This window comes from Fringilla coelebs (genome assembly GCF_963513975.1).
Source record: "Fringilla coelebs genome assembly, chromosome: Z".
NCBI lineage: Eukaryota > Metazoa > Chordata > Aves > Passeriformes > Fringillidae > Fringilla > Fringilla coelebs.
In genome coordinates, this window is record NC_140031.1 from 38,737,120 (window position 1) to 38,749,920 (window position 12,801).

The window sequence follows — 12,801 nt, forward strand, 5'->3', positions numbered from 1 at the left end:
ATAATCACAATTACAGAATCCTCGTAAAAATGATGAATCCATTCTGTTTGCATCCAGTAGGTTTTTAGCTCTTTCAGATTGCCAAACTTATGGTGTGTCAACACAATTGTAACACAAAAAGCTGTTTCATTGCTCCTGGTGAGCTGCCTCAGTATCCCTCACTTGCACAAGTTCCAATGAAATCAAATTCACCTTCTAAAGTCTGTGTTTACTATGGCATAAAAGGTAGGAGTGCCCACTTGAAATTCAGACTATATAGAATGAAAAGCCACTAGTGCATTAAAGAATAACTATTTCAGCTAAGATAGAGGGGGAAAAAAGTCATTAAATGCACTTTAAAATTGGCAATTCTTTAACTGCAATTCTTCCATGCTAAACAACTGTAAAACCAGGTTTTTAGTTCAAATATTGTCTGGCAACATTTGTTCCTTAATTAGGTAGGCAAATGATCTAATATTTGAATCCAGTTTATCTGCAGATAAGAAGAGACTGGTGATAAATGCTTTCAGATGGAACAGAGCAGCATTCAGGGGCTCTGGAATGCTTCCTTATTGTTAATTAAAATTAATCTCTTGTAGCATAGCTTAGTTATTTGAAAAAAAATCTCAATTTTTTTCCTCTGTGAATTAGACTGGAGTCTGACCTCTGAGACTCTTTAAAAAGAGTCAAGTTGTTCAAATAATTTTTTCAATAGAGTCTGAACCTGTGTTTGGTAAAGATCACAGATGCCCCATACCTTTAATAAATATTCCACTTTGTTGGACAATAGCTCTTACTCCATTTCAAATGATCTCATTTTCTAAGATCTTTTTAAGTATGCTGCTTTTGTTTAGTGATTTAGATTTGTTGTCTTATGGCGCCTTTTAAATTGGATCCAGCTATTAGCCAAATGTACTAATATTCCCTGAAGCTACCCTCCCATTCTGCAGACCAAAAGCTTAGTAACTTTTTTTTCCCTTTAATAAAGGCATGGTTTAAATTACTTGTTTTCTAAATCTTATGGGTAGACCTCAGAAGTAAATTTTTTTATTTTGTTTTTTGCTTGTTCGCAACTGAGAATTGAACTCAGTTATCCTTAAGGGTTCCTTCCAACTTAGCTGTGATTCTGTGAGATTCTGTGATTCATGTGAGGAAAGGCCAAGGAACTGAGTTTGTTCAGCCTGGCGAAGAGAAGGAGCGACCTAATTGCATCCATCCTGTACCTGAAGGGAGCCTGTAAGAAAGATGGAGAGGGACTATTTGCAAGAGCATACGGTAACAGGACTAGGGGGAATGGCTTTAAACTGAGAATTGCCTTAGATTAGATATTCTTCTAAAAAACTTATTTACTCTGAAAGTGGATAGACTCTGGAACAGGTTTCCCATAGAAATTTCCCCTTCTGTGGAAGTTGCCCCATCCAAGACCAAGGTTGCGTTGGGCTTTGAGCTACCTGATCTAGTAGAAGGTATTCCTGACATGGCAGGAAGGTTGAAACTGCATCATTCTTTAAGTCCTTTTCAAAACATTCCATTGTAGGATTCTGTGATTGTGTTGGCCAGGGGAGAATAAATAACATGGATTCGGCAAAAGAATTTATCACCTGGGTCAGAAACAGTCAGTATCTCTTTATTTTAAGACATGTTCAAAAAATCTTTTTAAAGTATTTTTTCCCCAGGTATGTATGTCACTGGGAGCGTTTCTTTTGAAAGTCAAGCCATGTATTTGGTACCTTATATGGCTTTAGTCTGTCAGTTTCAAACATTGTCTCCCAAAAGGTTTTGCCCAGGTTGTTAAAGGGACTGCCTCAGAGCTGGATTATTCGAACATTTAATGTATTTTTTTCCCCCTCAAATAATCTCATGCAGCAGCTTGCATTGTCTGAAAACAGAGTGAGCGAAATTTTGGCCTTGGTACATCCATTGAGCTGTCCAAATGCAGGTATTTTTGAGTTACAAATAATATTGCGCAATACTGTGTATTTTTCTTAAATATTAAATTAAAAGATCTTATGAGGCTTCCGGAATTATTTGTGTAAGCTGCTGCTCCTATATTTGGGAATCTGCTGTCTGGCAATAGCATCCCTTCACGATGTTTTGTGTAGATATGTGCCAATACTTAGATGTCAATGTTGTTGGTACTTACGAAAATCAGATTTTGTATCTAAAACGTTGAGTCTCTCTGTCTTCATGTTACCGGACTGTGCCTCAGAAATGCACTACTAATATGAGTATTGCATTGCAAAACACACAGTTACAAACTTCATTTAGCTTAAAAACCCCGCAGTGGAGAGGCCCCCACCATCTCCAAAAGCAGGGTGGGAGGACAAAGCAATTTCCAAGCAATGAGGGTCCATCCACAAGGAATCTGAGGTGTCAGCAGGCCTCCATCACTCCTCTGCCCTACTTTTCCCCATCCTTGGGAGTGCCAGCCATCAGTCCTGGACTTGGGAGGATAACTCTCACCCTGGTATTGCAGGCTGTGAAAATAAATTTCAATTCCAAAATCAGCATGTGGGTCCTTGCAGCTGCCAAACCAGTAAGAGTGTGTGTGTGGGTGGGTGGGTGAGCAGTTAAAGGTGTTGCTTCAGATCCAGCAAAGTCCTCTGTGCTTTCTGCCAGCAATAACAGGATGGATTGCTGTAAATTACTTTTCAGGTTTAGTTTATATTGTTTATGGTATAACCAGCCAAAACGACATATGCTGTGAATCTCTGAACTGTGGAAGAGCACAGGGAAACGTGCAGAGAGAAAACTGAGAGAGGACTAATGAATTCTTATTTTTGCCACTGAGTATTTGCTCCTGGGAGGAACAGAAAAGCCAAGAAGAGCGTGCTCAGGATGTGGTATGGTTAGCCCAGTCTGACCACAAGCAACTTGGTTTTCAAAATTTCCTTTTGAAACTGTTTTGTTGAAAGTGCCTGTTCACATATGACTCATTCATTAGGCTGTGAAGCTGTGGGGCCCATTTTGCTCTTGCCACTGTAAGCATCGGATGAGATGCTGGGAACAGTTGGTTTTTTTTTTTGCACCCTACTCTTATGTGACTAAAATTCTTATGTTTGTGGAAGCAGCCTTAGGGCGATGGAGTATCATAGAAAAATTCCTTCTTTATAGTTCATGTGTCTGAGAAACTGCAGTTTGGGCAGCACGGCTGTCTACACACCATATGGTGCAGGGGGTAGGAATGTAACCAATATATTTCAGTCCACATTGTGCAAGGCCCCCCTGCCCCTCTTGCACTTGGAGCCAGCCTTGGTTTCTGTGCTCTGCTTTCTGGGGTCTTGCACAAGTCAGAGAGCAGGCTGACTGAGCCGATGGTTTCACAGGCCCTTCAGCAGCCATTGATTCTCCTGCAGTTTGCTTTGCCACAGGAATATTTGGGGCAGACAAATGTGGAGGCAAATGTGTAATCTGAGGATAAGAGGCATGCTGCTCCTGCCCCAGCTGGCAAAGTGCCAGCTTTTCAGGTCTGGGAATGTGCTGGGATTTGTACTCACTCACCCTGGGAAAGAAAGGGAAAAAAGCAAAAGAGAGAAAGAAAAGTGTGTGCTGTCTCAGATCTCACTCAACAAATAAATATTTTTCTTTTTAACCATTTGAATAAATGTTGGTTGCCAAGGACAGAAACCATATGAAAGAAGGAATAGTTAAGGGAATAAGCACAGCTTCTGTGTTTTCCAAAGGCATTGGAATTCAGATGCTCAGGCCATGGTGCAGTGTCAGTCATAGATGACGTTAATATGTCAGGAAGTAAGACCACTTGAACACCTTCGCAGGGAGAACTTCTGTTCTGCTCTCGATACAGCTACAATGGTTGCACCAAGAAAGGTATTTTGGGGACAAACTGGCTTCTGTGCTCTTTCAGCCAGGTCCCATCTTGTTATAAAGAGTACTCAGAAGTGTAGGCCCTTAAGTCTTGTGACTCCACCTTTACATCAATAAATGCTATAATAACTGCAGGGGAAATAACAGTTCCACCAGGAGGTATGAAAACAGCCCCATCCCTGCTGTTGAAATATTCTCACTGAAGGCACAGTTTGAGGTCATGAGCAGCCACAGAAGCTGCACTTGATTGCCTCCCTCCTGGGTAAGTGCTGTAACTGCTGGATCGTGAGATGCAGAAGAGCAGTAATCACAGGAGGGGACAACAGACCCTTTCTCCTCCTCATGTTTCTCTTTGTTGCTATCAGAATACATGAGGAATGCTGTTTGGATTGTTTGTTATATATGGAAGTATCTGCAGAGTAAAGTGTATCTACAGTCTTTTAAATGTGTTTATATTGTTTGTTTAACTCATCTTATAGATAGGAGAGGTGTATGGTTGAGTCTGGGTAGTTTCATCCAGGCAAGGAGCTGCTTGGTGCTGAGAAACACCCGGTAACAAAGCTGGATTGCCTGGGAAGATTTCCTGGAGAAACATTTAGTGTCTCCTGAGAGAAGCAGCAGCTGGGTAGGGTTTTGAAGGTCTGCATTATGAATATGGGCATCTATAGCAAAGTGAGTTGAAACTTGGAAAGCCATTTCTTTTGTAAATTTATCTCTGGTTTCACTAGCCGGAATCCTAGCAGCTGCTATTTTGTCAGCAAAAAGCTGTAAGGGACAGCAGTTATTCCCTGTCATGCACAGCAGCACTGTAGCTATTTAGTATCTTAAAGGCAGTGAGTGCAAAGTCCACTCAGCCCCTTTATTTTCAAACTATTTTGTATAAGGGGTCAGCTGAAAAGAGGCATCAAGCGCACAGGACCTGTGGGCATTTATCACTTCTTATTATGCTAATAGGATTGACATCTAATCTAATGTAAATCTGTGATTTTTTTCCCAGTGCTAAAAAGTTGACAGGGTGAAAAGGCAATAAGGCAAAACCTTGTTTCCAAAAGCAACAGTACTTTTTTCTCCATACTCCCTTTTTTTCTTCAGTTCTCAATGTCAACACTACATCAGTCATTCAGAGAAAGGTTCATATTCAGCTACTTGATATAAGCACAGTTTGGACTCAGTTTCAAAAACTACTAAAACTGCTAACATTTCACTCTTACTATGAAAGGTGATTTTCATTAGGTGCCCTGTCTTTTGAAAGATGGTAAGAGAAAAGGCTGGAACAGAAGTATTGGGAATTATTCCACTTAACTGTTTTCCTTTACTATCAGTGCTGCATTGCTGATGGAATATAAAATGTTAGGCTGATCACTGCCTGCAATCAGGAAAGCTTTACTGGAGAGTAAGAAGACACTTAGCCCCCAAGAGTGGCTAAGAGCAAAGTCAAAAATGTAAAGACAACACGCATGTAATTCATGTTCATACTAGTAAAGTAAAAACATTTTTTCAGTTGTAATTTGCTTGAAAACTTTGTTACAGTGTGTCAATAACTGTTTTTATCAATGTGTATCTGTAGAACAGCATGACAGCTTGTTAAATGCAGATGAATTTTAAATGCTAAAGAATGTGCTTAAAATCTGTTAGTAGCAAAACTGATTCATTTAAGTGAAAGCTCCCTGTTTCATGGGTTGATATCTAACTTTTATCCTTTTGGCATGTATTTAATATTGGTACAGAAATATATTTAAGCCTTTTTATCACATGTATGATACACTTATATAGGGGATATAATCAGTTATATTTTGTGGCTTCTCCAGACCTTTGCAGTGCTAACCTGTTTCCTGCCACCTCCCATGACCCCCTTTTGACAATATGGAAGAAATAACCTCTAGCCTAACTTAAAAGGAAGAAAGCCAAGACTGGAAACAGTGGCAGTGCAGATGTGTGCCTGGATCTGGGTTAGTTTCTAGCACAGAATCAGGAATTTGTCTTTGAGCATCCTGGGTTTCCAAAGCCCAGGCTGAGGGGCACAGAGCTCTGTCTCCTCTGTCTGGCTGACTGACTTGTCAGGCCGTAACCTGCCAAAAGACACAAACCCAACAAAGATGAAAACGCTATATTATCAACACTCAGACAAAATACAGGGATTTGTTTGTTTGTTTTTAACCTAGTTTTGTTTTTCTTCCCACAGGTTCGTCATCGGTGGTGTGAACTTGTCATTAAACACAAATACGAGTCTGGGTATGGAGACATTGAGAGATTCCTTAGAGAGGATCAGGTAAGTTACATTTAACTAACATTTTGAAAACAATCAACTTTTTAACACCCTTATGCTGGAAAAAAAAAAAAGTATATTTTCTTGCTGCAGTTTGTCAAAAACTTGGCTGTGTATTCATCTTTTTCTTCTGCAGTCCTCTAAACATCGTAGTTTAAGGAACCCACTTAGGGTAGGGTTATTCAACCCCACCTAAACCTAAAGACTACTAATCCTCTGTCAAGTGGTGAAATAGGATAGAATTCCTCCTCTCCTTGCATTTTATGCAAGCCAGGAGTATGAGTGATGCTAGGAAGATACTTCTCAGCTGTTTCCTTTTGCAGGATGAGGAAGGTAAGTGTGGCTGTGAATGTCCATGCAGGTATGAGGTAGGTGCAAAGCAGTCAGTGCTGTGGTAATCTCAGTTTTGACGATAACAGCCAGAAGTAGTATAGCACATCCAGGGAATGCTAGCCTCCTCCATGGGTAAGGACGTGGTAAGAGAGGATTATGAAGGTATTAAAAAATTGGACATACATGATTCCCTTACTGTGGCCTTTTATTTAGGCCACTGGGATCTTAGAATTCTAATTGCACCTCTGCCTTTTTCTTTTTCTATTTTCACTTTTATTTACCTTTATTCACTGTGAGCCCCATAAAATCAAGACATTCACTGCCTAGGATGTATTTTAAATACCTAAATGTGTGTTAAAAAATAGAAAATGGTGAAGATACATCAAAATCTAGACAAGATATTAATGTCTTCACCTTTTATGTTGACAATGAACAAAGCTATTTACAGCCAGTGAGGATTTTCTGCTTTCAGGCAATACGGCACAATTTAATTATTGCAGTTTGTCGTTGTACTTCTAGCTTGGAAGTATACCTCCTGTTTATATCTCAGCCAATGAACACGCCCCAGAGCTCTTGGCAAGCTCTGTATTAAAACAAACAATCAAACAAACAAAAAAGACATAAAATAACATTATTTCATAGGGAGTTACATGGATTGTGCATATTTGTATTCTGTGAAAGGATGGAGATAACCACCAGCAGAACCTGGGGGTGCAGAGCTCAGGAAACCCTTGAGTTGATAAAACCATACAGAATTGCATTATATTTGGAATAGCTATTATATCAAATAAAGACATTTTCTGCAGTGTAGAGAAATAATTTTTTGCAAGATTACTTTTTAATGTAATCTTAATTTCATTTACTTCAGCAGTGCACATACAGTTAATGGGACAATGAGCTTCTGGTGTGATTACTTAAATCAGAGCAGTTGCATTCTGTACTGATCATGTAACATGGCATTTTTAAAAGTCTGGGGAAAAATGCAAATGGACTGTTTAAATCCTTTGAAATTCTATGAAACGCTAGTGTGTTTACTGCACATAAATGTTTAGACCTAAGGGAGAGTTATTAATGCTGGGTAGAGAAGGTAGTTCCTATAGTAAGAAAATTTCACCATTTAAAAAATTGTCAATGAGAGCAACTGGAGCCCAGCTCTAAGGCCATTTGTGTGTCTGCCAGACCTCGGTGCAGCTGCAGACCTTGGAAATCTGAGGCTTTGGTTCTCTTGGCATCCCAGTATGCTTAGAGAATTGGCAAGGAATCTGGCAGGTTCCTGCCATTCTGGGACTTTCTCCTTTTACTTCAGTAATTTTTAAATTTTAAATTTCTCTTCTGGCTGAAGGGGGTTTTAAGGCTTACCAGCCAATGCTAGAAATTGCAAGGAATAGCGTAAAAAATTATATTTTCTCAATGCTGTCCAAATTTTTCTGCTCCTGCAAGTGTCCAAACAGTAACTGTAAAAGTCAGCATGTTAAGCTGCTAATATTTAGCCACATGTGTAATCCTTCTTTGGTAAGTGCAGTTTAACATTTACTGAATTCCTGTAATTAGCTGAAAAAATGTATCATCAGAAAAAAAGACAATCTCCAATATGTTTCCTGTTAAGTTGGCCAGAGCTCTGTTGGCAGTGGTCAGAGTCACCCAGATCTCCCCACACGAGCCCCATTACCTTTTTTTATAGCTGCTATGTCCAGAATAAATAGTTAGGAAAAGCCTGCCTTCACACCCAACCAGAATTTATGTATGTTAAACTGCATCTCTGATATAAAGGGAGTCAAGCACAGACGTGACCATATTCAGTTGATGTCCAGTTACAGAATTTCCAAATGGGAATTTTAGAGTGGAGTACTTCAGTCTTTGTTCATGGATGTGTGAGTAAACATGACAATTGGAAAGACAATGTGTATCCTGTTGAAGGAAGAAGTTTTTTTCTTAAGGGACATTTGGAAAAAAATCAGATAGTTGGTAAAAGGAAATAGTATTCAACTTGAACAGTGGCAAGGAAAGTGGAGTGAGGAATGATTTTCTTGTCACGCCATAACACAAAATTCTTACGTTAATAATCTGTTTTTGCAGAGCCAACACAGCATATAGATAACTGTCCTTAGGCTAAAGAGACACAGAGAAAATTAGTTCTTCTACAGGGAAGAATAGATATTAGAGAGTAAATGGTATTTTCTGTGTTTTGGATTGTCTATTTTGTTTCATTTTTAGTTTAAATGAATACTAGAGGGACAGTGGCAAAAATCCAGCTAACTAGTTATTACTGGTGGTAGGATGCTTGTGAGTTATGTTCCTCTTTCAGGCTATGGGTGTGTATCTCTATGGCGAACTAATGGTGAATGAAGATGCAAAACAACAAGAACTTGCACGGAAATGCTTTGCTGCAGCACAAGAACACATGGATGCATCCTCAGCCAAAGTGGTAGCAGAGATGTTATTCTGAAAAGGTGATTTTTCATTTTAATCCTAACATCCTGATTTTGCTTCATATAGACAGAATATGCAGAGCTCAGTGAACGTGGTAAATATGGCATACCATACAGCTTGTGGCTGCTTAGGCTGAGAAATAACTCTTGTTATATATCTTGTTGGCTTGTTTTTTTTTCTTTTTCTTAAGCCCAGCTGCGGGAGCAGTGAGTTACATACATGTAGGCATAGCTGGAGAACGTGGAGAATGGCTTTGTTGTAATGGACTGTACAAGAGGCAACTGTAAGTCCAAATGGCCAAAGAAGGCCAGGCTCTGCCTACAGTTGTTTCCCATCCTGTATTCCTAACTCTGCTTACAAAAAATTCAATTGTGCAAGGAGCATTTCTGTTTAATAGAGCTGCATGTTTACTTGACAGGCAGCATAGTCTTTGAAAAAAAGCCAGATCCCACAGTGGAAATATGAAACTGTGGACTTGGAAGCAAATATCATGTGAGAACAAGCTGATAATTCAAATTTTTTTGTGTTAAGAGTATGGAGGTTTTGAAGATTGATGATGAGGTAAGAAAAGTAGCCTTAACAGGAAGAAGCTAGCTTGTTTATGAAATTATAGGAGAGGAATCACCAGAAAAAGCAGAATTGCTAAAATATTTATGGAATGAAGATTGCCATAGGCTATAAATTTGCAGAGAATTTCCAATTCTCTGTCTGAGTAGTTGGAGGTAGCCTTACAGTGTCTGCACATGTTTGCTTAACATATAACCCATGAGGATTGTATCAAAGTTTCTTCAAGTAAAGCATTTTTGGTCAATCACATAATTCATCCGACAGACTGATTGCCGTGGTTGTTCACAAAACTTTACAGCTGATTTGTGGTATCAAAATTCAGGCTTCTAATTTAGCAAAAACATTGTCACCTAATTGATACCAAGCAAAAATCTTAATTTTCTTCTGTTCTAGTTGTATTTGACTGTGAGTTCCACTTGATTTTGTAGTGGTTTTTTGCTATGTTTATATGAAATACAGCCAATGACAGACACTATGAAAGCAAGTTTGATTTTGAAAAGCCATGTTGTTTTTCTGTATAGACAAGAACTGTGCCTGCCAAGAAAACTTTTTGGGAAGGGTGGATCAGACTGTAGAGTGGCAGCATATCAGTGGTGGGGTAGGAGAGACAACTTTTAAAACAGTTAGGACTAAAAAGACTCTTTTGTGTACTCCCAATTATCAAGGACTCACAGGAATTTGAGTTATGTTCAACAGTTCTTAATCCTAATCTGGTAGGTGTCTTCCAGTGTCTGAAGGCCAGAAACAATTAAATCAAAATCTGTACAAGGCTCTGATGGTAAGTATTTAGCATAGGAAAATTACATGGTATGAAGGTGTTAGCAATAGTCTAGAATTACCCCTTTGACTTTGACAGACAGAGTGGAAGTGCATGGTTAGCTGTAACATAAAATCTAAAGATACTGAGTACAATACTCTGTGTGACTGCACAGCTTTCTTTTAATGTTATGGCTGTTTGGGTTCCTGGCATGATGATTTGTGACTTAAGATTAAAATCACATTGCCAGGGATTACCACGCAGCCATGACCACAGCTGCTAGCATGAAACTCACCATTAACGGTCTGATGGGTGCACAGCGTGGAATCCTCTCCATCTATCAAACAAACAAAAACCACACATACACACACACACACACACACACAAAAATAGAGAGAGGGAGAGAGAAACAAACCCCCCAACCCACCAAAAACAGAGGAAAGCAGCAGAGCATCATGGAAGAACCTCCTCCGAAAACTATCTCTGCTGAGACCGAGAGCTCTCTGGCGAGGTGCAGAGCTTAGCTGATTGGTGAACAGTGATTGTTTTCCTCTTTGTTCACAGTGGCTAAGTTCTGCACCTGAAGAGAAGGGAGAGGAGACTCTCTGCAGGGCAGAGAGTGTTTGCTGGCTGAGATCCCTTGCTGCTGAGCGGGCAGATTTGTGATGAATGCATGTTCGAGGTTCAGTGTATGGAGAATAAGAGGCAGAGGCAACCTGGGAAGGACCAAAGATTTTAGTTTTAGTTGAGAATAAATAGTGCTCTTTAAGTTCTCAGTCTGATTATAAACATAAGACATTGCCTACAGTAGTTTGGTTACTATGCTTTCCTAAAGGTCAGAGGAAATAATGTTTGTGACTTTAACCTGAAATTGTCAATAAAGCTTTTGTTTTATAGTCTTCTCTTTAATGGATGCTGTCATGATCCTCTCTGCAGTTTTAGCTTAGCACTGTGTGTCGTTTGCAGGAAATGGTGGCAGCTCCAGTCGGAAACAACTTACAGCTGCTGCTGTTGTTCCAGGCTGTTGATGGACCCGTCCTCCGGTGCCTACTGAGCTGATATCAGTTCTGATTTTACACACTGGCTCAGTTCAGCAGGAACAGGAGTCGAGCCCTAGAGCAAAAAACAAGATGTACGTTTCCTAAGACCCTTTGAGAAATGTTGTTGCTGTTTTCTCTCAAAAAATCAATCAGTATACATTATGATAATCCTGATGTTAGACACTAAATGGCTTAAAGTGAAAAGCTACCTCAGTACTGTTTAAGAGGACTGTTGGCTAAAGATGAGAAGGTATGTGGATACGTAGCACATCATACAGTATTGCTCTGGTAACTTGCCTTCAACATTATTTTCAGAGTAACCTGCTAATAACCAAGAGAGATAGTGCTTCCACCATGGATCCCTCCCTGTCTTCTCCAGACCACAAGTGTTGTGGTAGCTTTAGGAAGCAAAACAGATCATTGTAACTCCGTAGCTACAGTTACACTCTACTGGTATCCTAAAATATAACTCAACTTGGAAAGCTGGGGCAATCAAGAATGCACAGATATTCCTTCATTGTGACAGAGTAATAACTTAAATGCTGTTTCCGTTGCAGGAAAGATCACAGACAACTCTTTTAATAGATCTTCTGCTAAACCCCGATGGTACTAGGATGTCATTGACCCAGGACATCAGAGGAAGGATTATGTGACTGCTAAAACAATCAGCTGACAGAAATATTTACGTTTCTGTATTTCTAGAGGTCTGCTGTAACTGAGAACACATGCACACAAGACAGACTATACACACACACGTTACTCTGGGTCTAGGTAATTCTTTGATACAAGAATTTTGGGATTTATCCTTGTGCTTTGGTAATACAATCTTTCTGGTTTGCAGATGCCAAAGATTCTTGATTTGAACAACTTTATTAATTTGGGCATTCTGAAAATGGATGAAATTATATTGTGTACTTAAAATTTTGTTTGTAACTTCTGTATTTATAAAACCTCAGTATAAAATCAGCCGGGCCTGGTGTGGGGCTCGTAAGATTAGATAGAAGCAGAAATAAACTGTGGAGAGTTACCTGCCATCATCCTGGTGATGGGATGGGACTGAAGAAAAAACAAAGATCATCATGCTCTCTCTGTCATGTTTAGGTTAAATTTTACTAGAAATAGCAGACCTCCCATTTTCTGAAAGTGTCTTTCCTACCCTTGTGATACTTCTTTTGCAATGATATGTCAAGTGTATCTTGTCTTTCCTGATCAATGAATCTCTACATTTTTAGAAGACATCTTAATTGTTCCTTTCAGAGAGTAAGAATTTAAACAACAAAAATCTGTGAACTTATTTCCCTCGTACTCTGTTGTTTTATATCAAATTCTCTTTAATAATAATAAAATTATCAAAATAAATTTTTTTTTTCAAGTATATATAGTCTTTCCATTGCACTGTGGTTCAACATTAATTTAAAAACAGGGGAAGAAGAATGACTTCATTCCTTCTTTCAGCAGGAGAAAAGAACCTGGAACTCATCAGTTAAGGGATGTTAATGAGAAAAAATAAATGGGGTACTTTTAAAAAGTTCTTAGGCTCAGAATCTGAAGTAAAAGCCTGCCTCAACATTGTCTTCAGTACAAAGAATACAGTTCCTTTTCAC

The 12,801-nt window shown here is 39.2% G+C and overlaps 1 protein-coding gene across 4 annotated transcripts in view; it reads left to right on the plus strand.

Annotated features, from left to right (window-relative positions):
* The window catches only part of AOPEP (aminopeptidase O (putative)), a 184,957-nt gene extending 172,436 nt beyond the window's left edge, over window positions 1–12,521 (plus strand). For all 4 annotated transcript variants that reach the window (XM_084225973.1, XM_084225975.1, XM_084225978.1 and 1 more), the window contains 3 exons: window positions 5,987–6,073; window positions 8,709–8,853; window positions 11,755–12,521. In XM_084225973.1, the coding sequence (XP_084082099.1) occupies window positions 5,987–6,073; window positions 8,709–8,849 (228 nt within the window). In that variant the 3' untranslated portion in view covers window positions 8,850–8,853; window positions 11,755–12,521. The remainder of the gene's footprint in view (window positions 1–5,986; window positions 6,074–8,708; window positions 8,854–11,754) is intronic.
* Window positions 12,522–12,801: the final 280 nt, after the last annotated feature.